The sequence below is a fragment of the Astatotilapia calliptera genome, chromosome 19 (assembly GCF_900246225.1).
Source record: "Astatotilapia calliptera chromosome 19, fAstCal1.2, whole genome shotgun sequence".
In the NCBI taxonomy this organism is placed as follows: domain Eukaryota; kingdom Metazoa; phylum Chordata; class Actinopteri; order Cichliformes; family Cichlidae; genus Astatotilapia; species Astatotilapia calliptera.
The window spans coordinates 16,894,785-16,922,524 of NC_039320.1; the positions used below are offsets into that span (position 1 = coordinate 16,894,785).

The 27,740-nt window shown below is 40.7% G+C and overlaps 2 protein-coding genes across 3 annotated transcripts; one reads left to right on the forward strand and one right to left on the reverse strand.

The window, feature by feature from the left end:
* Positions 1–25: 25 nt before the first annotated feature.
* On the reverse strand, positions 26–12,640 carry gyg1a (glycogenin 1a). Its single transcript, XM_026151896.1, has 7 exons — positions 12,425–12,640; positions 7,363–7,498; positions 7,105–7,279; positions 6,787–6,949; positions 5,457–5,583; positions 3,539–3,773; positions 26–2,260 (listed from the first exon to the last, which is right to left on the reverse strand). The coding sequence occupies exons 1-7, from the start codon at positions 12,564–12,566 to the stop codon at positions 2,090–2,092; spliced, it is 1,149 nt and encodes a 382-aa protein (XP_026007681.1). The 5' UTR covers positions 12,567–12,640; the 3' UTR covers positions 26–2,089.
* Positions 12,641–15,994: 3,354 nt separating this feature from the next.
* On the forward strand, positions 15,995–27,729 carry pls1 (plastin 1 (I isoform)). Of its 2 annotated transcripts, XM_026152097.1 has the most exons (17): positions 15,995–16,037; positions 20,132–20,457; positions 20,774–20,864; positions 21,603–21,763; positions 21,849–21,978; positions 22,865–22,997; positions 23,428–23,509; positions 24,238–24,403; positions 24,884–25,026; positions 25,107–25,202; positions 25,373–25,568; positions 25,828–25,906; positions 26,324–26,438; positions 26,533–26,666; positions 26,799–26,922; positions 27,000–27,133; positions 27,228–27,729. In XM_026152097.1, the coding sequence occupies exons 3-17, from the start codon at positions 20,795–20,797 to the stop codon at positions 27,364–27,366; spliced, it is 1,902 nt and encodes a 633-aa protein (XP_026007882.1). In that variant the 5' UTR covers positions 15,995–16,037; positions 20,132–20,457; positions 20,774–20,794; the 3' UTR covers positions 27,367–27,729. The 2 variants fall into 2 exon arrangements, with proteins under 2 accessions (XP_026007882.1, XP_026007883.1); XM_026152098.1 differs by lacking the exon at positions 15,995–16,037 and having other exon boundaries at positions 20,380–20,468.
* The last annotated feature ends 11 nt before the right edge of the window (positions 27,730–27,740 follow it).

The window sequence follows — 27,740 nt, forward strand, 5'->3', positions numbered from 1 at the left end:
AAAATTAAACAACACAAGAGGTGGATTAAAGGTGGGTTTTTTTTGGTTTTTTTATTTGAGCTTTCAGAGGGATGTACAGCTAACAGCTGGGAAACAGGACAGATGTGCACTAACTCACAACCTAGAAAGCTACATATGGACTTCTCCCATAACCTTGCCAGCTTGTTTTAGGAGTGTTTTACAGCTGTGGGTAACAGTTTTGAGGGGCACTCGGCAGGATTGAAGCAAAGAGGGTATTGGCAACAGCAAGGGATGGAGTCAACGTTCAATCTGTTGTGCCACTAGCAGCAGTTACAGTAAGTGAGGTTTTGTAAACAGTGAACAGCAATAAGGCAGCTGGTTACACTACAGAAAGGAAGTAAAGAAGTTAAACCCAGTTAATGGCACAGACGCACTGATGCAAGTTTGACAGGGACGTACATGCAGGAGACGGATGGACGGTAACAGATGTCTGACGAGTGCGCTGTGGTTCAATCCCACGAAAACACAAGACAAACCTGACTGTTAACAAGATGTGGGTGGAAGCACCTCATTACTGATCCATGTTTTAACTCTGTGCCATGCAAATACAACACAACACGTCTTGCTCTAATACGATACCAGACAACACAAAGCTGAAGTCACAGGGAGCTGGTGAGTGTCAGAGGCACAGACAGGAACGCTCATCTGTGCACTCCAGTGAGGTGAACTGTCATGTAAAGCGGGATTTTAATAACTGTCTGCATATCTGCTTTAAAGTGGTTTAGACATAGAGGTTTATTGCCAGTAGGATAGATGGAAAAATCCTGAAGCGACTGCATTTCTGCTGAGCTGCTCAGATTTTCCAAAGATCAGGAAGACTCGGAACTGTGAGTCCGTTTTCAACAGGTGCACTTAAAAGGAACAGACATTTTAGGAAGTAGCTACAGCTTTTTTCTTTCTTGTCAAGAGTTTGGTGAGAGGATTTGCTCCACACAGCTGGATAACCTCGCTTAGCATGAAGACTCGAACTGCAGAAACAGCCAGAGCACAACTGACCAACCAGCACCTGGAGGTCCATCGATTGCAGTTCATTTTCTCATCATAAAATTCATCTGTGAACGCTAAAGAAAAAATAAAAATCAGCGTTTATGTATATATGTGGCTCAAGGTGCTTGGCCAAGAAAATTGATACGTTACAGGTTATAAAACAGAACCGTTGTTTCTTTACACTTCTGCTTTTGTAGGGAGTTTCCAATCAATCGCTAGTCTTTGTTAACTTTGGACACAGACTAGCAGCTTCCACTCAATATTTTTGACCTCGATACATCACTTGGCGATTGGGTCACATAACCTTGGGCAGGGAAATAGGATGGAAAAGAAAGTTAAAATTTAATTTAATTTTTTTTTTAATTTCAGTTGTAAAAAGCATCTCCAAAGATATTTTATACAAATTAATACATGTTCAGTCTCTACCCAGACTTTTAAAATGTTTGCATGGGGTGAAGCTGATGTCCACAACCTCTGTCTTTCATTGCTAATGTAAGGGATTAGTGAAAATACTGGATTAAGCTTTGTTTTTTTCAACATAACAAATACTCCATTATACTACTATACTGTAATACTCCAGATAGACAATACACATCTCTAGGATTCTTTAAAATATCTCTCTCTACATATTTTTTGTACCGTTAGCAATGCAACTAAATTACATCTCAGAATATACACAGCACTTAATAACGGGATAATAACGACTATTTGCAGTCTCTGTGCTAAGGGAGTTAGTTGGTCAGCTGCTGCTATAGCTTCACACTTACTATAAAACCATGTGAATCTTCTCCCCTAACTCTCAGCAAGAAAGTAATTTATCCTAAAATGTCCAATTTTTCCTTTAAGAGGAAAAAAAAGTGGAAGGTGGAGTGCATGGGAATTTTGTTTTAGTCACACTTAACCCTCTGCACACTAACAGGATGCAGAGGTGGAGACCGAAATTTGCTCAGAAGCATTCATCCAGTCACCTGCCAATCAAGCCCCTGTGATTCACTGAGTGGTGGTTTACACTCCCACCTTCCACCCCCACCCAACCTCACAGAGCTTCAACTAGTGTCCGTCACGCTCCCTCGGTCGCCCACTACTTTAGGAAAGAGTTAAGTTTTTCCTCGATGTTGGCAAACGAGTCGTCACCCATGTAGTCGATCTGGCCCGCTTCCCAACGCTGCTTCCGCTCCGACGATGAAATCTTCTGAGGCACAGAAGGAGGAGAGGACACCGACTCCTCTCTTACATCCTCGTGAAGCTTACCCTGCATGACATGGAGAGTGAATGAATGAATCATCAAGTGAAACTAGAGCAATACTTTATAAGGACTGCTTTCCTCAAGCCCGGCCATGCTCCGCTGGAATTACCGCACAGAGGAATTTGCTCTTTTCTGGCCTTGAGACACGTTTGGTACGTGCAGGCATTTCTTAAGGACAGTAAAAATATAAACGAGACATTTTGCAGGAGATAAGAGTAGCACTATTTTCTGAGATAATTTATCATAACACTATAAAAATAAACAGTTCTAGATGCTGGATGTGCACTTAATAAACTGCATCAGGTGGAAGAATCAGGTAGAATTTATAACTTAAACAAATATTTTAATACCAGAAGTTGTTTCCTGATTCACAACAGTCTCAAATCAGTTTATTCCCCTTAATTTAGTTTTTTTGTTTGTTTTTTTTACACATCATAATCCTTTCAGACTATCATACTCATAGATATACAATTATGAGTATGAAGAGAAAAATCTTCAAATATCAAACTTTAAACATGCACTTTTTTAGTGAGATTTCTTGATACTGTCATTAATGCAGCTGGATCAAAAATTATGTCGAATTTCTACTCATCATTTAAAGTCTTCTATAAAAATGCCAAATAAAAGAGATCCGAGTCCAGATCTAAAGAACTACACCACTATAGTCTTAAAAAGTTAGTCATAGCAAATGGAAAATTACGTTTCTCCTCCTGCTTGTCTGTATAAACATGTAAGTGTGACACAACATGGCACAGTTTCAGGCTGTTAGGCAAAGCCACAGGCTTTTGGCAGCGCTCCTTTGTGACAGAGCTATTTCACTACAGTGCTGTGACTTACAGACTGCACGGCAACTTCCTGCTATTCTGTGTTAAACAGTTGAAGGTCCCAGCACGGCTCACTGATGACAGTAAGCTATTCATGCAGTTGTGGCACTGCTGAGAGGAATGACACTAGCGACAGACATCGTCTGGTGCTGAGGAATGTGGAACCAATCAGCTCTTATTTACTATCACTATTATGACTAAACCTAGCATTTTAAATGCAGCTTTACAAGAAATTGAAACAATTTAAAGATTTGGTAATTGCTCAACATGACGGAATTTCACACTTAAAAGATATGTGCAATATAAAGAAGAGTTGCTATGCAATTAGAAGTTTTGAAACAGTCAGGAAATGCTGATTATGCAACATGCTACAACACCTAAAATCACATACATTCATAGTCATTAATGTTTCATCACATTCCCACCAGCCACACCCGAGACCCACAAACCGTTAACATACCTCATCGCTCTGCTCTATAAAGCCGCTGAGGAAGGGAGTGTCTCCGTAGGCCTTCTGCAGTAAAGGCAGCACAGATTTGGTGTACACCTGCCACCACATCAGCAGATAGTCAGGGTGCAGCACGCAGGGGTCAAGTGAGGACTGACCTTTGACCTCGCCACTCTGAGCATCGTAGGAGTAGTTCCACGGTTTCACTTTGCCCAGGAAGTGCACCACCTTCGCACCTTGGCCGTACCTGTGCAAACAAACAGAAGACCGTGAGAGGGGGAAAGGAGAGCGAGAGAAACATGCAGTGAGAGGGCTCTAAACACTTCATCCATCCATCCATTCTCTTCCACTTATTCTTGGGAGTGCTGGAGACTATCCCAGTTGGGATGGAGTGTTGTGAGAGATCAGTAGTCTAACACAGAGAGACAGACAACCGTTGACACTCACATTCACACCTATGTCCAAATTAGAATGTTGCACCAAATTTGCAACACACAAACTACAGTTTACAGCATGAGATTATTTCCTGTCAATTCTGGAAATGACCAGAATGCACAAGATTACAGATGAGTACATCAGAGGAACAGCTCGAAATTAGAGAGGCATGTGCAGATGAGGGATAGTGGCTATACTGGACAAAGGATGATGGATATGGAGCTGCAATGCAGGAGGTAAAGAGGAAAATCTAAAAAGGAGTTAATGGATATAGTGAAGGAGGACATGCAGAGAATTGGTGTGGGAGAAGAGGATGCTAGGGATAAGATGTGGTGAACATAGAAACTGTGGCTTTGCTGACAAAGAAGGGGGACAAGAAGAAGACATTTATTTTGAAGGGCTGAATTAAAATTATCACTGTACTTTTGTCCAGAGAATTTGTGAACTCCAGTAGGATTTTTTAAAAGTGGGAATGATCCAGTTTAGTCATACTGCAAACCAGTTTGAGACAACCTCCATTTCTTTCTTTCTTTCTTTCTTTCTTTCTTTCTTTCTTTCTTTCTTTCTTTCTTTCTTTCTTTCTTTCTTTCTTTCTTTCTTTCTTTCTTTCTTTCTTTCTAACTATTTGGACATGAACACAGCTTTGCTTCTGTGTATTGCTTCAACAGTGGTTTTGAAATGAAGCAATGAAGAAGTGACTTAAGGGTGCTCTTAATTCACTTTTCTTAAATTCAAGAGAAAAAAGTCCCTAATTATTTTCACAAGTTTAAAAGTCATTAAGCAACAGACTGACAGTTAGCTGTTCATGTAAACTCTCAACAGGGACCTAAAAAGTGAAAAAACATTATTGTAATCAGACCTCCTGATAGTGGAAACTCTAGAAGAGGAGAAAAAAATTGACTTGGATGAAAACAGGAGAAATATCAAGCAATGAGAGGGTTTACCCCAAGATTCAAACCAGCATGATGGAGTTATGTCGTGTTAGGACATCTATGGCTGCTAATAGAACTAGATGTTTATTGATGATGTGACTGCTGATCAAAGAATGACCAATGGATTCTAAAGTGTGTACTTAAAAAGCTGCATGACACACATCCTGCAACGGTTTCTTGCCACATTCCTATAAAACTCTACTAAACAGCAATTACATTTGTAAATCCAAAGATATGAATCATGACGACACACTACATCCACCGATCTCCTCCAAAAGGACACATACGGTTCCGATTTAAATAAAACGGCATATATAGCTGCTCTAGTTCCTCTTATTCGAGCCAGGTTTTGGTAAAACTAGCGATCTGTTTCAGTGGCTTCTTGTAATTTAACCCCCAACCACTGACACACACACAAACACAAGACCTTTGAACTGACCTTGATGAAGTTTTATGTCACCTTAACCACATAATGAGTGCATTGAGTATTTCCTCACATGTTCACATCTACTAGTTTCTGCAGTTTTCAAAGAGAAACTGTGCGCATGTGCTTGCATACTAACTGTTTGAAAGCCGGTAGGTAGGAGTAGATGGCAATGCTGCTGAGGTTGTAGATAAAGGGGAGGTGTTTGGAAATATCTGCCGTCGCCCAGGTGTTAAAGTAACTGTTGAGAACTCCCTGATCCCCACCTGAAGGCAAAGACAAGCAGACAAGCATTATCAAATACACTTCACGATATAACGCTTTTAATTTAGTGTCTTTCTAATAAAGGATAAAGATGTTATTCAGTTTCTGGCACTTTCACCTCATCTGACCGCTCTTCTCTCACTGCTGTAATCCACACACACACACACACACACACACACACACACACACTATGGTAGATACAAGAATACCCACCGCCATTGTATTCTGTACATTCCCACAGGCTGTGTCCTATCTGACATGTAAAAATAGAAGCTGAAAGGGTGTGCTGACAACGCTGTGGGAAGATACAATGAGTAACAACATATGGCAAAAGCTTTTTTAGATTTCTATGATTTAGCTATTTACTGAGTCACAGAATCAATTCTGATCATAGAAGTAGCTTTGATCTTTCGTCCACTTGATTTCTTTTTGTTTTTAATTGATTTGGGAATTGCTTTGGTTGCTACCTTAGCTAAATCATTGATTTTGATATGGGACTTCCTGAAACGACATAGTAAAATAAAAGTAAAAAGGTTAACAAAAATCTCTTCGAACTTAAACTATGCTGAAAACACTTATTCTGGTGCCATTTTCCATCACGTTCATACACTGTCCAAATAGTGGACAGTGTACGCAAACAGTTTATTCAGATACTCAAACTTGTTTATTCAAAGAAACCCTCTGCAACGAGTCATTCTGCGGACAGATAAGTCTGAGTTCCTATTACTTTCGAGAGGTGAGAGTGTTTAGTGTTCACACTAAATACCACCAGCCATTCCCACAAAAGGCTGCCTACAAGGCCACTAAGGAGACATTTGGAAACCACTTTTCACTGAAAAATATAAATATTTTTCTCCATCATGGTGCCAGGAACAGTGATCTCAACCATATAAGTTGTTAACAGCTACTCGATATATTGCAGCAGTGATTTATACAGATATTCATGATTCCCAGAGATTTACTTCAGGAATGGCTTCCTTTTGCTTGATGAGCATATAACTACAGCAATGAGGAAATAGCTCTCGTCACCTTTACTGTTGTTATAATTTGCAGATGAGCAGGTTAAATAATGGAAATTGTAAACTTTTTATCTGCAGTTTAGCTGTTAGAGTTTAAGCACGATAAGACAAGAAGGACCACAGCTGGCCCTTACTTTTCACTGTAGACGATATTATGTTTGGATGTATTTACACAGATTCACTTGCCATCAAAGCTGCCATTTTCACCACAGAATGTGATGAGCTTCTCGTGGGTCTCATTGGATGGTCTGAAGACAAATACCCCAGAGTTGAAACAATCTGGCCAACCAGGATCTGGAGCAGCAGATAACTCCTCTCTCTCAAAGAGTTCATCTATGTTGGACAGCACCTGAATGCATAAATATAGATGTATTAAGAATCATTTATAAAAACGGGAGAGGTTCGACAAGGAAAGTATTTTAGATGTCCACTGTGTCTTTACATCGCTACAAAAAAGAGCCAGTGCTGTGTGGTTTTTGTGCTGTTAACAGATCTCTTTCTCACCAGTGTGTCAGCGTCCATGAACACACACTTGCTGTACTGCGTGAGCGTCCAGCAGTGCAGTTTGGTGAACGTCACCCCCAGGTCCGGACGCTTCATCAAGGCCAGATGAGCTGAATCGCCTGAATCCATCACGTCCACCATATGCACCTCGTCAAAAATGGAGCGCAGCACATCTCTATAGAGCAGACGGTATGATTTACATCAGCATGTATGTCACCTCTTATCCTCCGGTAATGGCTAAACAGCTGATGCTGTTACCTGCAAGGTTCTGCAACATGTGGCCCCACGAGAGCGACCAGCTTCCTGGTTGTGTTGTGGCTTCGTAACGACTGGCCGAGGACCATCGCTCCCTTTGCATAGCTGTCATTTGTGGCCAGTGTCACAAAAGCTTGGTCTGTTTGCGGAAACACACACATTCACACACTGAGCCAGAAGAATAATGCATCATAACATTACTGCCATAACTTCATGTGTCTTTCAGTCACAGGCTAAAAACCTTTATACATTCCGACAACTTTAAATATGAATGTCTTCAATACCATCTTTCTGCAAAAAGACAGGAAAAAGTGCATTTTATTATGTCAACAGCAGGTCCCACAGGTCTTTTCATTCAACTCTGTATTAAATTAAGTAAGAGGTGAATTATCCTTGAAGACTGCATTTGATTTCGTTTTATTTTCTTTAGTTTCTTAAGATTCTGTTTTCTTTTTTAGTGAAGGCCTTAAAAAGCTGCCCTTTTCACCACAACATTTACATAAATGTATATAAAAAGTATTACTGCTAATAGAAGCAGTATTACTAATTTTGAGTAAAACCAACTAAACCCGTGGCCCCGCTTCCACTTTTCCTCTAAAGCAGACATCAATTGAAGCCTCATGATCCCCTTCTGCAATTACGGTAATCTCCTGCATCAATACAATTCATTTTATCGAATTTTATTCATCCTAAAACCAGTTATGCAAAGGTCAGCGTATGATGAGTCCCTAGAGCATAAATTAGCAACCACAGGGGGCAAGCAATGTTGAGTGAAAGCAGGCCTGGAGCCAGCTGAGAGCATTTATCAAGCTGAACGTATGAGCTGTCGGGGGGCTTCTGGGAAACCTGACCCACGTGGCTGTGTTGTACAGTTGCTAAGATCTTATTCAAGGAATTCTAAGCGGACTGTTTCAGCGTACAAGAAAGGCTTCTCTCACCTACAGGGCAGTACAGGAAGCATGTGTTGCATTCTCACAGGGTTAAACGTGGCTACATGAAGTCTCGTGACCTCTAGGTATGATGTGAAGAATGGTGATTACCCAGTTCAAAATGTGAAGTCTGCTCAAAAGCCTCCTTTGTTTACGAAAATCACATTTGTCTTTATTTGATATAAACTAATCAGAACTGTTGCAATCAATGTGCAATGATTATATTAGATGAAAACAAGTATGGCTTTCTTTTAAAGAACACGTGATCCCAAACCTTTGTGTTGCAGTTGCTTGTTTCATGAGTAACCTGTACTGGAAGCAGACAATTGCATACATATGTAACTGTTAGTGTTACAGTGTTGTACACACATTATAATAGTAATTATATAACTATATGGTCCATATTAAATCGTTAGCCACATTAAGACTTTCACAGTAACACACAGAGAGACACTAAAGATGTTTTAGTGTACTGACAGGAAGGGGGAGGGGACAACTTCAAGCCTACATACAGCAGCGCACGTCCACATTGAGAGTTTACTGAACAAAAACAGGAAGTTAACAATGTATTTCTAAAAAAATAAAAGCACACGTAAGACGCTGAGGGATAAAGTCTAGAGAAAATTGTTACCTGTTTGAGTAGAGGGGAGGGCAAGCCACAAAACAATCAAAAACAGACTGAAAAGGTTTACACGGCTTCTAAACAAGTATTACATTTTGCTGTGCACACTGATTTTTACTGAAAAAGAAAAAAATATATCTAAAAATGCAAAAAGCAGATTTGCAGATCAAAACTTGTTCAGTTTTCTGGCTATAGACTAATCACTGCATGGATACAGCCTCATGCTTCTCTACAAGTAGTTGTACAAACTTTTGGTGAAAAATAAAATACCAAAACCACTCACATTTGTGTACTGTAAATATGCCACCAGCTGGCTTTCAGTCTTGGTCCTAGGCTCATCCAACTCACTACAGTTTGTATGATGAAATCATGACTGTGGGTGAGGTAACACAGGGAATTCCCACATGCCCACCCTGTGAAATCCAGATGTACTTATCAGCTATGGGCATACTAATTAACACTAATAAACATCCATGTAAGACTAAAAATGTTAGCTGATAGGGAGCAACTACAGTAGTAATTGTATTTAAGGCTATATTTTGGTCTAAGCACCTCACGTCTCAGTATTCAATATCCTTATATTTATGCTGCTTGTATATATAAAGTAGCATAACTTTGAAGACCGATTGTTTTTAAATGACTTTAAAATTACAGTAAAGCAATAATGAAAAAACTGCAGGTGTCTCATCTTTTTAAGAATCCTTTTCATGCCTTACTGAGGCATATGTACAAATTTATGTGGCGTTTGAATGAGTCAATAAATTCAACAGTAAGAGCTTTGACTGTTATAACACGTGGTGACACAAGGTACACCTCCCGCTTTTCTAAACATTGTAACAAGTGTCTGCATATTTTGTGATAGTTTCGTCTGCTTGAAGTTTTTGGGTTGTTTTTTTTTTATATGGACTAATGTTGCCTGAAATAAAGGTGAATTAAAAAAACAACAACAACAACAACGGTTTGTTAGATCCGTAGTTGTTTGTACGTTTGTACCTTTTTAATCGCTTAAAACTACTCCGATTTTGAAGCTTGTGACCGGATGTGCTGCTTTTCACCATCGCCAGCTTTACTTTGGTCCAAACCTCTGCAGAAACTCATCAAAGCAACTCTATGACTACACAACCATTTAAACCACTAAATCGCAACTTCTGTGCACCACATGAGCGTGGGAGCGGGTGCTGCAGCCACTCTAAAGCCCCAGAGTTTGACAAGTACGCGTTGATATTTCGGAGGATGCATGCAGTTCGTGCAGCTCAGCTCCGGACCGGTGTTCCAGATCAACTGGCGTTTAGATCAACTGGCGTTGGTCGAACAGATGTGTGGCAGTCTTGCGTTTCAGGAGCTCCTACCAACAAACCAGCAAAAAAACACCAAATGTGTCATCTGTGACACTTGTGAGGTTATCTCAAACACACTCCGTCAGTCTTGATGCTGTTGAACAACAAAATGTTTAAAAATGTGGCGAGTTTACCTGGTGATATCCTCATGCGCGACGCGATCGCGAAAACAGCAAACAAGTAACACCACGCCGTTGTTGTTCACAGGACAGCAAGAGTAAACGATCGGGAGACCCTTGTCGTCGTTATCGTTCCACTCGCACGGTTTATTTCACCGAATTCAGCGTTTTTGCTTCACAACTAAAGCGAGCAGTTTGCTCTGTGCACCAACATGGACTCGAGTCAACCAGCGCCACCTCTGGCCAAGTGCCACAGCCTACAGCCAGATCAACCTGTGACACACATCTGCACCACGTTTGAATTCGTGTCATGCACATTTGTACCTTTCAATTGTGTGTTTGTGCGTCATGCAAATAAACCTTTGAAAAGAATGAAATGATATCATATATTCCTTATTGGCCTACATTTGTACAAAATTCCAAATTATATACACAAAGTCATAGAAATCACCACTCCAATTGGTCATCATGATTTTAATATTCTCTTTTTCCATAACAATGAAATACGCCTTGGACAAATATGACACATCAATATTTCATTAGTGTTGTAACATCACATGTCGCTAGCATAGTCTGTCTGTGTCTTTTCCCTGAAAATGAATATTTCCAGCCAATATAGGCAATTCATCAACATGGCTGGAGTTATATACAGTCTGTATAAGTGTGGTTAATCTAATGAAGATTTGTAAGGAGACGGCAGTTACTGTGAATCCACAGCAGTTACACAGTGATTAGTAATAAACAGCCAGTGAGAGTGAGTGGATATGACTGTTCCCACCACTAACACATGACCATAGCCCACTACTAGATTAACTTGTGACACATCTGCACCTGCTGCTATGATCACAGTGAGTAGAGGCTGAGTGGCTGCACTTACCCCTGGTACATCCAAATCTGCCCACAAACATGTTGAAAGATGCAATGCCAGCAATGTGGATTGTCAACACTGAAAACAATCAGTAAGCAAAGACAACAGGGATCACTTTTTTCTGTTTATTTAGCACCCACAACATTTGTAGTCGCCTTCTGCACAGGGGAAGTCCACACACACTGTGTGGTACCACTTTCCACAGAAGGTGCAATCTGCAAGATTGAATGAGATTGTCAGAGTCATTGTCTGGCTGTTTATTACTAATCACCTGCTGTACATTCACAGTAACTGCCATCTCCTTACAAATGTTTATTAGATTGACCACACTTATGCAGACTGTATATCACAACCAACTCTAACATGTTTGTTTGCAGAGGGAAGACACAGACAGACTACGCTAACGACATGTGATGTTACAACACTGGTGAAATATTAGTGTGTTCACGACATTTTTCGTATGGGCAAAAGTATTGATATCAGGATGGTGATTCTTATGTGTATGTCATTTGGCATTTTGTACAAATGTAGGCTGATATTAAATACATGATATCATTTCATTCATTTCAAAGGTTTGTTTGCATGACGCACAAACACACAATTGAAAGGTACAAATGTGCATGACACGAATTCAAACGTGGTGCAGATGTGTGTCACAGGTTGATCTGGCTGTAGGCTGTGGCACTTGGCCAGAGGTGGCGCTGGTTGACTCGACTCCATGTTAGTGCACAGAGCAAACTGCTCGCTTTAGTTGTGGAGCAAAAACGCTGAATTCGGTGAAATAAACCGTGCGAGTGGAACGATAACGACGACAAGGGTCTCCCGATCGTTTACTCTTGCTGTCCTGTGAACAACATCGGCGTGGTGTTACTTGTTTGCTGTTTTCGCGATCGCGTCGCGCATGAGGATATCACCAGGTAAACTCGCCACATTTTTAAACATTTTGTTGTTCAACAGCATCAAGACTGACGGAGTGTGTTTGAGATAACCTCACAAGTGTCACAGGTGACACATTTGGCGTTTTTTTTGCTGGTTTGTCGGTAGGAGCTCCTGAAACGCAAGACTGCCACACATCTGTTCGACCAACGCCAGTTGATCTAAACGCCAGTTGATCTGGAACACCGGTCCGATGCGGTGCGACCGGGTTCCGATGTCAGTGTAACGTCTGAGAGAGTCGGCCAGTCCCTTACCCGACATGGTGTGCTTAGGAGGGTCCACCCAAGGGTCGGGGGTCGTGATGGGGAAGACGAAGGGCTTGCACTGCGAAGGGCAGAAGCGCAGCAGCTGGGAGCAGTCCAACACAGGAATTAAGCCCCACATTTTCCGGGTCATGTGACCACTGACAGCCGACACGGCCCCCTACGTTTGTCTCTTTCCGTAAAACTTTATTTGTGATGGTCTTCATCACAGACAAAAGCCATCTTTTAAAAAAATTTTTAATCAGTTAGGTAATTAAGGATGGGTAAAAGCACAGCGCCATTAGTATAAAAATAGATTACAAATTAACAGATTAATAAAGACTAGATTAGTGTGTACTTAACAGTATTCTGTTGTTTAGGTCATTATAAGGGTCATATTTTATTTATTTTTTGTAAAAAATAAAAAATGTATGAACTATTAATATAATAATAATTAAACGGAAATGCGTTATTAGCTAAAGTACGAATACAGCACGCTGATTTTTCCCGATGTTGAGTTACGTTTTTTCATATGTTTAAAATAAAAATGAAATTAGAGAATTCATTTAAAAAAAATCAAATTAAATGGGGCAAACTATATAAAGTTTACAGTCTGACATTAATATGCAAAGGTGAAAGTGTAAGTCCCAAACATCATAAGTATTCCCATACGTCATCCTAAAGGAAAATTTAGCGTCCGTTGTCATGGAAACGATGACGCTGCAGTCCTTCGGGTGATGTCCATGGAAGAGCACCACTTTCACTTTGACATAATGACACCATTATACTCCCCTGCTGAGGTTATAAATGGGAACTGGCTTTAGTCGAAGGGCAGAGTTATTTCTGCCGAAATTCTCAGAGACAAAACTTCTGCTGAAATCAGGAAGTAACAGAGTTTTTTTTTGTTTGTTTGTTTGTTTGTTTGTTTGTTTGTTTTAGGTATTTTGTTCTGCAGCCTAAAACGTAGATGGCTGTGAATTTAAGCATGCATTAATTTTACGAATTTTGTGGGAAATTATGTATTTTGTGTGTTATAAGAGTATTCACCTATATATGCATTATAATATGCAATAACTATACCACTACACATTTCTTTTGTTGCTTTTAAATAAGTATATAAATATGTTCTCCACTTCAGTAATGCAGACAGACATTTGTTTTGCTGGAATTCTACCCTTGAGTATGACATGCTTAAGACTACACTCAAATGAGCAACATTTCATTACATTTCATACCTTAATAGAGTAACATTCATTAAGTTTATATATATATATATATATATATATATATATACTCCAATGTTGTCAGGGCTAATCATGCCTGATTGAACAAATTGACTCTTAAGTACATTTTGGTGATAATAGTTTCCAACACACAGCTTTTACAGGAAAGAATATCTGCAGTAATCTTACCTTTGCAGGAAAATGATCTGGTGATTTATATAATTCAAGGACACAGGGTAGTAACACAACCTAATTTAGGCTAAACTTTAATTTTCCTTACAGTCCTGACTACAATCCAGATTTTGTTCGAGGCCTAATAAGCCTTAGAGTGTCAGAAATGACCTTCGCTATATTTGTCCATCTTTCCAACAAAAACAGGGAGATCCTTTGTACTTCAGCTGCTAAGTAGTTGAGTGTCAGATGTCAGATCATTAAGACTGAAGCAGCACTGCCTCACCGTGGTAACACATCCTCATTACAATGGAACAAAGCATGAAAGGCTCAAACGCACACCTTTAATGGCGCTACTACTGTAAAATGAACAAAGTAAAGTTTCTGTCTGTTTTGATGCAATACATGTCTGCAATACATTCAATAAACATAAGTAACTGTCTCTTCTTTGTACTGGCGTTTGGGTGTTTTTCTAAATTTCCTTTATTCTTGAGTGCTTGAAAAAAAGACAGCTGGACAGATTTTTGGCTGATGAAGACCGTCCACCTCCCTTTCACCTTCTAAGAGGCTTCTTCATTTCTAAAAACAGCTGATGCAGAGTCTCAGGCATTAGTGCAGTTGGCCCTTTAGAGGTGGTCCTGAGGGTTGTTGACCCACAACTAAGCACATGAGCTGTAACATGAGCCAAAGCCTTAAAACAAGTGTGGGTCAGTGACCCCCAGGACATTATCCTAGTCAGGTACAAAATGCATTCGAATGAAACTGATAGGAGGCTTAAAATATTGTTCTAAGCATGAAATACGCTGTGTGTTTCACTTGATTCTGTTTTCATGCTGGGCTTCAGTTCAAGCACCAGTAGCAGTGAACAGACCATTTAGAAAATATCCACTTAAATAACTATTTCAAGCTTTGATCAGTATGTGTTTTGCCCCACTTTAATTAAAAAACTGTTTCTGTGTACAAGAGACAATTATGGGGAGAATGGTTGCTCTAATATGTCATATAATAGTCACACAAGTCAGTAAGCTGTCTCATTAGTGATACTTTCACAGCAACACATAAAAGTTAGTTACATTAACTATTATGAGCTAATAGTCCAAACATGTAAGAGTGCAGAATGTTGACTGCCAATGCACTAATTACTGAAGGGACATTTTCAAAATTTGGCCAAAGGGACTGAACTTGTTTGATATACACATTAACATGTGATAGATTGGCAACTATTTAAAAGAAAATGATGACAAATGATTAGACTAAGTCTACAAAAAGTGAGATTTGAATCTTTTAGTATTCTGATGAGCAAAAAATCTGGATTTTTATTGGATGTTGTCATGCCTGCATTCTGTGTAACAAATGAAAGTTTGATGATCTTTAAGAATTTGGGGCCTTAAAATCAAGTAATAATACACACGTAGCTCTTAATATCATTAGCAAAACAATAACAGCTGCTAAAGTAAAAGCAGCCTATAAGCCGCATGCTCAAATAATGCAAATAATTTGAATTTTAAATGTACCCTGTATTATAACTCCAAGCTATTTGAGTCTCTCTGTGTACTTTTGTATATCTGTGTGGCTTTTACTTGGTTCACCTTTTTGTGTATGTGCTTTTAGATAAAGTGAATAATGCAGGAGGCCCTTGAGAAAGTCTTTGATGGCTGGTACACTTTTACACTACCAACTAAACCAATACAGCAGCTCATACGTCAGCAGCTGACAGAGGAGTGCTTACCTGAGAGTAACCGGAGAGCACATCAGAGTCACCGAGTGAAAACAGGCCGATCAAGTGTCAGAGGAAGAAAAGACTCAAAGGGGAAACAGAATGATGGACTCCTTGGTCTGTGTGGATGCAGGGAGTAAATACTGTATCTTAGTGATCAGAGATAAAAATGCATTTAGTTCATCTTAGTCAAGAAGGGAAGATTTGTACAAACTTGTCTTTGTTCTGCCTGATTATGACACCGTATAAGTCTTTTTGACTGATACGATGGGAGAAATGGTAGAAGAACAAGCTCAGAGGTAAACAAAGAGAAAAGGAGAGAAGGAAAGTTTTTTAAAAAAAAAGGTTGCAAGGACAGAACGAAAAGGGTTAATAAAAAAAACAGAGGGTGAAAAAAAGTGGTGTGGAAAGGAGAACACGGAAGAAAGGAGTACAGAACTGACCCTCAGCAAGCTGATTTTCAACTCTGGCTTTGCTCAGGATCTTAAGCCCTTCAGCCTGCATGGGACTGGGAGTAAGCTCATTATTTTTGGTCTTTTCTCACATTATAATTACAATATGCGACAACATTCTCAAGTAGTAGTCTCAAGTGAATTTTACTGTTAAAGAAGTGCAATTATCTCCAACACTAGGCTCATTTGAAATGTGAAGCGAGGAACATGTTTTTAAAAATTTGCAAGTGACTGAAAACTTTTGTAAAGCTAAAAAAGCACCTAGTTGAACATGATCATTAAGACTGTTCGAGTCTCACTGTTTGAGAATCTTAAAACGGTTCCCTGTATAAGTTGTGGACTTCACTGCAAGGGATCCGAATCCTTTGTCAGTGAAAACAGTTCGGGGCTAAATCAAAAGTGATCCAGAATCAGTGCAGACTTCACTGAGCTGGGTCGTTTGACCTCTGACTAAATATTGGTGCTTCTTGAGGTTAAAGACACGATTAATCCTGAATGATATTTGGAGCAACATTTGCTGTTATCCAGTTATCTTGGTCAGACAATCATTTTCTCACCCAGTGAGAGTCAGGGTGCTAAACTGGCCTACATGTATAGTCCAGACTGATAAACCAGTGGAAATATGGGGTAAGCTCAGAAAAACAGAAAAAACTGAGCCCAGCTGAAATCATGAAGCAAGTAACAGTGGGAAGATTTGGCTTTCAGAACGCTTACAGTGTTGGTAGCACGATAAACACCTGTCCCAACTTTTTTGAAATGTCCTTTGACAAGACAATTAATTTTCTCAGTTTTAATGTAATGTATTTTGCAAATTATTTCATTCTTTTTTATATGTCATTTTTACACAGTGTCTCGGGATGAAAAAACATTGACTGGACTATAGCAGGTTAAATTTCACAAATTCTGCAGCAATTTATTAATATATAAAAAAGAAAGCAGAGATCTAAAAAGATATAGATAACGATAAAGGTGGAATAAAGTTGGAATGAGGAGGAGGTAGCAGTGTTGTTGTGACGTGGACCATTTTAATCTAGGTGATGCAGTTGGCTCCGTGCCTCAGGTTACAAGGCATTGTGTGGCAATGAAGCAAGCTGTGCGAGCCTCATGTTTTAAACATGTCTAACTTAAATGCTAAATGTGATCCTGCCTCCTTAAAAAACAGCTGCAAATGCAAAATATAGTCAACATTAGGCACACGTTTCACATTCTTTTCTTTTTAAACATGTGTTACAATTCAGTTCATTGTGTGGCTTCATGCTTGGTGGCTTTGTAAAATAGCCTTTGGTAATAAATATGCTGATTTGTGCAGCTGTTTCAATGTGACTAAATTTAATGTTTATCTCCTCCTTGAATCGCTACCTTATTGTGGTAGAGGGGTTTGTGTGTCCCAGGGATCCCAGGGGCTATGTTGTCTGGGGGCTTTTGCCCCCTGGTAGGGTCTCCCATGGCAAATTGGTTCTGGGTGAGGGACCAGACAAAGAGCGATTCAGAAGACCCTAATGAAAAGAACATCGAGGGAACAGTTTACCTTGCCCGGGATAGGGTTACCGGGGCCCCGCCCTGGAGCCAGGCCCGGGGAGGGTGCCCGAGGGCGAGCGTCTGGTGGCCGGGCCTTAGTCCATGGGGCCCGGCCAGGCACAGCCCGAAGAGGAGACATGGGCCCATCCTCCCGCAGGAAGCGCCATAGGGGTCGGGTGCATTGTGTGCCGGGTGGCGGCCAGGAGCGGAGGCCCTGGCGGAATGACCCCCGGCTGCCAAGACTGGCAATAGGGACATGGAATGTCACCTCTCTGGTGGGGAAGGAGCCTGAGTTAGTGCATGAGGTTGAGAGAAACCGGCTAGATATAGTCGGGCTCACCTCTACGCATGTCTTGGGCTCTGGAACCAGTCTCCTGGAGAGGGGTTGGACTCTGTCTCAGTCTGGAGTTGCCCCTGGTGAGAGGCGGTGGGCGGTGGTGGGTATTCTATTATCCCCTCGGCTTGCTGCCGGTACGTTGGGGTTTTTCCCGGCGCCTTAGGGTCGGGGAACGGGTCCTGACTGTCATCTGCGCTTATGCGCCGAGTGGCAGTTCGGTGCTGGAAGGTGCTCCACCTGGAGACTCTGTTGTCCTGCTGGGAGACCTCAATGCTCACGTGGGTAACGACAGCGAGACCTGGAGACGTGATTGGGAGGAACGGCCTCTCTGATCTGAACCCGAGTGGTGTTTTGTTATTGGACTTCTGTGCAAATCACAGTTTGGCCATAACAAACACCTTGTTCGAACATAAGAGTGTCCATAAATGCACGTGGCACCAGGACGCTCTAGGCCATAGGTCGATGATCGATTTTGTAATCGTATCACCAGACCTGCGACCATATGTTCTGGACACTCGGGTAAAGAGAGGGGCTGAGCTGTCAACTGATCACCACCTGGTGGTGAGTTGGATCAGGTGGCGGGGGAGGACGCTGGACAGACCTGGTACACCTAAACGCGTAGTGAGGGTGTGCTGGGAACGTCTAGCAGAGGCCCCAGTCCGCGAGATCTTCAACGCACACCTCCGGCAGAGCTTCAACAGCATTCCGAGGGAGACTGGGGACATTGAGTCCGAATGGAACATGTTCAGCGTCTCCATTGCCGAAGCTGCTGCATTGAGCTGTGGCCGCAAGGTGGTTGGTGCCTGCCGTGGTGGTAATCCCCGAACCAAATGGTGGACACCAGAGGTGAAGGGAGACACCAGGCTGAAGAAGGAGTCCTATCGGGCTTGGTTAGCCTGTGGGACTCCGGAGGCAGCCAACAGGTATCGACAGGCCAAGCGGAATGCGGCTCGGGCAGTGGCTGAAGCAAAAACTCGGGTGTGGGAGGAGTTCGGAGAGACCATGGAAAAAGACTTTCGGACTGCCTCGAAGAGATTCTGGCAAACCGTCAGGCGTCTCAGGAGGGGAAAGCGGTGCTCTACCTGCACTGTGTATAGTGCTGGCGGAGCGCTGCTGACTTCGACTGAGAAAATTGTCAGGCGGTGGAAGGAATACTTCGAGGACCTCCTTAGTCCCACTGACACATCTTCCGAGGAGGAAGCAGAGTCTGGGGATGAGGGGAATGTCCCGCCAATTTCCGGGGGCGAGGTCACTGAGGCAGTTAAACAATTCCTTGGTGGCAGAGCCCCTGGTGTTGATGAGGTCCACCCCGAGTTCCTGAAGGCTGATGAGAGTGATGTTGGGCTCTTCTGGTTGACACGCCTCTGCAATGTTGCGTGGAGATCAGGGGCAGTACCCGTGGACTGGCAGACCGGGGTGGTGGTCCCCATCTTTAAGAAGGGGACGCTGAGGTGGTTCGGGCATCTGACAAGGATGCCCTCTGGGCGCCTCCTGGGTGAGGTGTTCCAGGCATGTCCTACCGGGAGGAGGCCCCGGGGCAGACCCAGGACACGCTGGAGAGATTATATCTCTCGGCTGGCCTGGGAACGCCTTGGTGTTCCCCCGGATAGGCTGGGGGAGGTGGCTGGGGAGAGGGAGGTCTGGGCCTCTTTGCTTAGGCTGCTGCCCCCACGACCCGGCCTTGGATAAAGCGGATGAAGATGGATGGATGGATGGATAACTAAAAATTATATACTATCCTACAACTAATGGCTGCTTATTAACCAAAGCATTAAAAAGTTAAATGTTTATTTTTAGTGATGTGAGCCACAATGGTAGCAGTCATAGTTTAGGCATAGCTGCTAAAAAAAAGGCCAGCCAGCAATGTGTGAAAGATAAAATAAAACAGAGCTTCCAAGTTATTAAAAGTACTTGATATCACTCTAATCTGATCAATAAACTGAAGATGAAAAGTCCAAAGTATAAAAGCAACAAGTCATGGTTTTGCAAGGTGTGCGCCACATTATCTCTGTACTAGGATGAGCTGAAATGCTGGGCAACTGTGCCTGCATAAAGCCAAGCTAACTGTTTGCCCATGCGTCCTTTCTTCGTGCTTCATGCTACATTAAAAGTCTTGTGAATTGAGACTGGTATTCAATTTTATTCAGGTAATTTAAGCATGCTTATCTATCACTAAGCAAACGTCAGCTCTAACAGAGAAGTCAGGGTAAAAAAAAAGAAGTAATATTTCTATTGTCAAACTGCAGGCTGTGCATTTGGAAAACATTTATTTATATATGCATGTGTTTACCTTTTTTTCAGCTTCCACTACTCTGGGATGCACTGTAAGACAGGTGTGCGTTGACTGCAAATCAATGGCCCAGAAGGGGCAAACATTTGAGCTTCCACGACAGAGAATAACAGGATGAGGTGTTAAATGTTAACTGTCAGAAGACGCTTGTCTCAGGGTCCAGGCAGGCCAAAGGTCCATCGTGTGCCTCCACCTACTGACTCCTCCTAAAAGACATAATCAGCTCTCCGGTGACTCTACGATCCAGCTTCCTCTCTGTTCCGGTTTGAAACCTTGCAGAGCTCTGGAAGACTAGAGAGGCTTACTGCTCGAGACTCGACTGAGAGGGGAAACACAGGTAATGTGAAGGTAATTGTCCTTGACTTGTCTCACTTTGCCTTTTTAGTCCCTTAAGCAAAGACTCGGAGATTAATGAGGAATCTTTAACGTATTTTGGATGCTGATATAGTTATGGTTTGGACAAAGAGAGATGTTAGTTCAAATGAAACCTACTTTTTTAAAATTTAGATTTAAAGTGTATAGTAATTATATGTCTTTGCAGTAATAAAGTGTTACAACTCTCGTGTTAAGTTGTCAGGTTGATCAGACTTTGTGTCCGTTGCTGAAAACTGCCCTTGTTGTGTGTGTTTTGGGGTGGTGGGCGTGTATTTCAGGTGCACAAAGCTGCAGCTACTATGGACAGTCACATTATACAGATTTCCCGAGATGACTTGGAAGATCTAAAAGAAGCCTTCAACAAAATCGGTCAGTTTCGCACAGAGCCACGAACATGCATACACAAACACACAAACACAACACACACGCAAACTCTAACATGACCCTATAAAGGTACTGACAGTAATTCTGAACAAAGTAAGAGTTTTACTGCCATCATAAAATAAAAGACTCTTATGTAAGCCAGTTTTACTGCTTGTGTTGTACTTGTGTTTCACGTGTAATAAACGGTGCCAAATTTTATCAGTAACAATCACAGCTGCAGAGTTGCAAAGATCTTGATAATAATGAGTGGTGTAACAAAACCGACATTATCTTCCCATTTCTGCATGGCATAAAAATATCAAGCACAAAGGACAACAGGTCAAAGGCATCAAACAGCAATTTGGAGCAATTTAAAAATTATTTCTAACACCGTTCATCCTGGTCAAAGTTCATCTCTGACACTCATGTTTCTTGGAACCTTGAATGTCTGAACAAAACGCGAGAGAAATCCATCCAGTAGCTCCTTAGTTTTGACATCATCAGTGAAAACAACAAGCACCCATAAAGTGCCACAAATAGTTTTTGCCTCATTTTAGTAACAAACCAGAAGCCCAGGGGCCACTGACATGCAGCCCCAGTGCAATGAAATTTGTCCACATGAAACAATAAAGTTTAGAATCTATAGAAAAGAAAGTTTACAATAATAAACTTGTAATATGAATCTTTATTCTTAATGAAGGAAATGATTTGCCGTTTTTGTATTTTCTGTGTCTCTGTGTCCAGATATTGATAACAGCGGCTATGTGAGTGAATGGGAGCTTCAGGAGCTGTTCAAAGAGGCAAGCTTCTCCCTTCCAGGCTACAAGGTGCGAGAGATCGTCGAGACCTTCATTGCTGGAGATACAAACAAAGATGGAAAGATCAGCTTTGAGGAATTTGTCTCTGTAAGTTTTGGTACAGCCTGGGAGTAAATACACAAGTTTACACACCCGATTAGACATGAAGTAATGCATCATGTTTTGCTTTCAGATCTACCAAGACCTGAAGAGTAGACAGATCAGCGAGACATTTAAAAAAATTGTGTCACGGAGGGATGGGATTCGTTCTTTTGGAGGAACATCAGGAATCTCTAGCGAGGGAACCCAGCATTCCTACGCTGGTGAGGGACAGCAAGCTCTGTGTGTGTTTGCGTGCTTGTGCGTGTCCGTGTGTGTTAGTGATGAATTTTATCGCACCGGTGAACGATTTTTGTGTGCATGATTAGCTCCAGCTTGTAAAGCAAAGATGTTACTAAAAGCAAATACCTCAAATCTTAAATGACACCAACTGCTCTTCTGAAGGATATATTATATTATATTATATTATATTATATTATATTATATTATATTATATTATATTATATTATATTACTGATGAAATCTCATTTTAGGGCCGTGTGAGCAGGTCTTTAAATCCACTTATAAGATATCCTTAATTGATCCTTAATTTAAAAGAATTATATAAAACATAATATATCAGTTATTACTGGATAAAAGGGTTTATAAATGTTAGCAACTGGACCTAATTTACTAGGAATTTATTTTCAGTATACGGATTATTTAATTTTTATTTATAGCTATTCTGTATCTCAAACCCTTGGTTAGTTAGTTAGTTAAATACAGCATATCAAAACAAAAACAAAAAACTAAAGAGGAAGTCCTTGAAAAAAATTGAATTTTTGGCTGTAATGTAGATTATTAAATGAATTATAATTTAATGTAACAGCATGATAATGTTTATTTGAGGTGGCACAAAACAACTGTAGGCTTCCCTTCGATTTTCCTAGCTGTTTAATTATTATTTTTTGTCTATTAAATATCAGATAATAGTGGAAAAGACTTCCCTGAGGCCTGTAGAGAGTTAATAGTCCATCTTTGTGATTTAACCGTTCAATCTAACACCATAATTTATTATAATAAACATCATAAACAGTCTACTAACCAGCTGAGCAGCTAATTGTTTACGCTCCTACATTACTTACTGCAGAAATTTATATGTGTGTTTAGATGAGGAGAAGGTGGCTTTTGTAAATTGGATCAACAAATCTTTGGCAAAAGATCCAGACTGCCAACATCTGCTGCCCATGGACCCTGATGATGAAAGCCTCTTTACCTCTGTCCGTGATGGAATCCTCTTATGGTATTAACACAAGCTCATGCACACAGGCAACCAAGAATAAGCGCCTCTATAAACATTTTTATTTTGCACTTTTATGTTGTAGCAAAGGTTAAAAGAGAAACGGTGTAATCTTGTTTTACTATTGTTTTATAGTGTTTCAGAGCGCCTTCCTGCTCACATTTTCTCAGTGGGTTTCTCTTTATTTTACACTTGTCTGCACAAGTATTTTACACTTGTCTTTATTTTACACTTTCACAGACGAAAGATAGCAAGTGAACTATCAGATGGCAGTCATAAACAGTAAATGCTGGATATAAAAAGGGGGAACTGGGAGCACTAAAGGGTCAGGAATCAAACTTGTGACTACCCAGTGCCCAAATCTGGGTATCTTAGACTAGATTCAGAATCAATTCATTCTTTTACTTGTTTAAAAAACAAAAATCTCTTTCAGCAAGATGATCAACCATTCTCAGCCAGACACGATTGATGAAAGAGTCATCAACACTAGGAAACCCTCTACCTTTCATATGAGAGTAAGTAGCAGTTCTTAGTGAGTGGGTAAATACATATATTCATATCACCAATCCATGTTATTTGCAAAGAAAAAAATAGCTGCACAATTTCTGCCAAATTTTAGCTGAGAGCATCTGTAAAACTATATCATCAGCTTGTTAACTAAATGCGGACTCAGGTTGCCAGATTCTGTGCAGACTAAAAGAGTCTGCTGTTGTTTTTTTTATAAGAGGCCAGCTTATGACCTTTGCTGCACCTAAAAAGTAAAAAGAAAGAAGAAGGTAGTAAAGGGAAATTCTCATTTAAGACACGACTACTTTAAAAGACCTGAATGTATTCGGTTAGATGTACTGTAGCTGGCACATGATAAGTCCTCTACTGAACATATGGATGTCAACTGAGATGACGATAGGTAGTAAATGTGTTATTGTGTTATTCTGAATATACTGATTCTCCCGGAATGTTGGACTTTGCAAAAAAGCCTGTAATATATTAACTTTTTACTGCATCGTCCTCTTCTTTTTCTTCTGCTGTGTTATATCTCATGAACACTTCTTCCTGGATGATATTTGTCCATCAGCAGTTCCATTTTCAGCTTCTGCTGATTTCTGCTTAGTTTCTTATTATTTGCAGGGTTCAATCTGTAGTCTTTATTTTCGCTGAGCTTTTAAAACAGAAACACTGCTGTATGACATGAGAGTGTTTCAGACTTTGAATTAAAAAATCTTGATGCAACGTGTGTTTGTAGGAGAATCTGGTCTTGGCCCTGAATTCAGCCTCAGCTATCGGGTGCACGGTGGTGAGCATGGATGCCCATGACTTGATGGCTGGAAAGCCCCACCTGGTTCTGGGATTGCTCTGGCAGGTTATCAAGATTGGCCTCTTCGCTGACATAGAAATCAGCAGGAACGAAGGTCAGCGCACACCTGCATGCAAACACACAACTTCACTTTTACAGCGCTCACCAATATGTGATGTAGTTCATGCAGGAGAGGTTTGAAATGTAAAGGTTTAGGCAAAACAGTGGAGCTTGTTAGGTTAAAACTGTATAACAGAGTGCCCATAACAGTGTTCATGATTATGTTTCTTTTCTCTAAGCATTCTGTAAGCATTTGGTGCTTTATTTGATTTTATTTTTATATGTCATATTATATTATCTGTAATCATACAGCCTCTAGGTACAAAAATATGTTACAAATTTTTGATTTTTTTGTGCTTTTTTTGTAACAAATTAGTGAATTCCTTTGCGCGTCTTCTTTACTTTGACCAGCATAACCACAACTGTATTACTTTTAATTGAGAGTATCTTGCTGCTTCTAGGTAAAAATGCAGTTTTTTATTAATTTCCTCTTTCTTGCTTTAACAGTTGATTAACTGCTGTTATGTGTTTTCAGGTCTGATTGCCCTCCTAGCAGATGGAGAATCACTGGAGCACCTAATGTCTCTCTCCCCTGACGAGCTGCTGCTCCGCTGGGTCAACTATCATCTACGCAACGCTGGAACGGAAACAATCAGCAACTTCAGCGAAGACATCAAGGTACCGTGCAGAATAAATACACACACACACACGTGAATACAGAGTCATCAGTAACCTCATCTTGTACTCTCCCACCGAAGGACTCACGGGCCTATTTCCACCTGATGGATCAGATCACTTCCTGTGAGGAGGATGAATTCCAAATGAGGATAAAAATTGACATGAGCGGTCTCAATGTGAGCCACAAACTTTTCACATAACAATGAGAAACTAATAAATAAAGCTAAATGTAAAGATAAACATTTCTGTTTGTCATTTTAACCTGTTTTCTTCACATTCTCATATTTACATAGCGTCTATACCGTTCTTCTATGCATACATGTCTCTGTGTGTGTTTGTTGTGAAGGAGTGGGATTTGGAGAAAAGGGCGGAGCTGATGCTGCAGCAGGCAGCCAGACTGGAATGCAGGCAGTTTGTTACTCCTCATGATGTCACATCTGGAAACAGCAAACTGAACATGGCCTTTGTGGCCAACCTGTTCAACATGCACCCCGGTCTGCAGAAGCTTCTGATGAACGGAGGCGATTTAGAGCACATAGAGAGTGAGATACATCCACCACTACATCTTGGCCTTACAATTACACGACAGAGTCATAAAATGCTGAAATGTACAGTACATAGAGGCATATTAGCCATAAAATGAGCATGGAGAAAACAGACGTAATGCTATGCTAGTTATACATGCCATAGACCAATAATAAGCCAGAGATGATAATAGGTGCTTGAGTTTGTGGCAGACGTCCAGACTATAGATGAAGTCAACTGTATGATAACATGTATGATGTCTTCATATCATTCTAGGGGAGACCAGAGAAGAAAAAACATTTCGCAACTGGATGAACTCTCTGGGTGTTTCTCCACATGTGCACCATCTTTACCAGTATGTCATCAGTTATAAATAATCATGTTGACCATATCAGTTATTTAGGGTGAATGGAGCTGTAAATCAAGATCACGGCTTCATTTAATGAGGGTGAGAATGGATTAGCATGTGTCCTCATTTATCATTTCACTGAAGACTCCACAAGAGTAAGATATGGGCTTAGATATCCTAAATTTTAACGCTTTCCTCATGCAGACAGCATTGAAAGTAATAAATCCCTTATTTAATTATAAGTGTAATTATTACTATTTGTTAGCTTTAAAGCACAGTAAAACATGAACTCCCCCTAAGGCTGCTAAAAGTCCATATTTCAACAAAAATAGAGATGACATGCTCTAAGTGTTCTCAGAGGTGGTCTTTTTTTTCCTTCTTCTTCTATTGAAATCCATTATCTGTGTCATTGTTTTTATCCAGTGCCCTGTGTGACGGCTTGGTGATTCTGCAGCTTTATGATAAGGTCAATGTGTTTGTGAACTGGAAGAAAGTCAACCGCCCTCCTTATCCTGCTCTGGGGGCCAACATGAAGAAGGTACTAGACGCTAACAAGCAGAGCTGTCACAATGACAGGAAAAGCACAGCAGTGGGAAATATGAGAGATGTTTTTTTTTTTCCCTGTATCCCAGCTGGAAAACTGTAACTATGCTGTGGAGCTGGGCAGGGATGTCGCCCGCTTCTCCCTGGTTGGAATTGGAGGAGTAAATCTAAACGAGGGGAGTCGTGTACACACCTTAGGGCTGGTCTGGCAGCTGATGAGGAGGTATGTGCACGCAGAGCTGCAGGATGTTTTGCTTGCTGTAGTATATTGTTTGGTGAAAACAGATAGTCCATGCTTTGGCGACTGCTGCTCCTTGTATAGTTTCAGTTACCTGTACTTCTTACAATCCGCCAGGTACACAATTCAAGTTTTGTCTGATTTGGGTGATGGAGAGAGGGTGGTAGATCAAATCATCCTGGACTGGGTCAACAAGATGCTGAGTCAGAATAGAAAGGACACACAAATCACCAGCTTCAAGGTGTGTATCTTTGTTTGTGAAATGGTATGATATCAAAAGACTGTGTGCTTTAAACCCCTTTTTCCTGTTTTCTTCAGGACAAGCTGATCAGCACCAGCCTGCCAGTGATTGACCTGATTGATGTAATTGCTCCGGGGATGGTCAAGTTCCCCGTGGTGGCAAGAGGAGAAAATGGAGTGCTGAAGAAAGATGATAAAATCAACAATGCCAAGTAAGAAAAAAAACGTTTTTAAACTCCCAACCTCTTTGGATTTTTCGCTCTTTTCTAATTTCCTTACTCCTCTCTCCTTTTTTGCTGCTCTTAGGTATGCAATTTCATTGGCTCGTAAGATTGGCGCTCGTGTCTACGCTCTGCCTGATGATTTGGTGGAGGTCAACCCCAAGATGGTGATGACTGTGTTTGCCTGCCTCATGGGGCATGGTATGAAGAAAGCCAAAAACTGAAGTAGGCACAAACAACACTGAATGAAGATGGAAAAATATATTTGTATTTTACTTTTAAAAATTTTCTTTAAGTTTTAACCTTGCCGTGCGTACAAAACAAAAACAGTCTAGCATTCTCTATTATTCGTTTGCAAGAAAAGAAAGCTGTAAATCTTTTTCCATCAATAAAGATTATTTTTTTTATACGTGATTTTATGGAAGATTGTTCTTTGCTTTAATAAACTTAACCAATTCTATTTACTTCTTCTGCAATATGAGCCAGAGATCCGGCAGAAGAAAAAGCAGAATTATACACACATCTGTTCTGTCAAATACATTTTATGTCTGTAAATGTTGTGCATTGAATATTGCTATTTAATTAATAAAGAGAATCT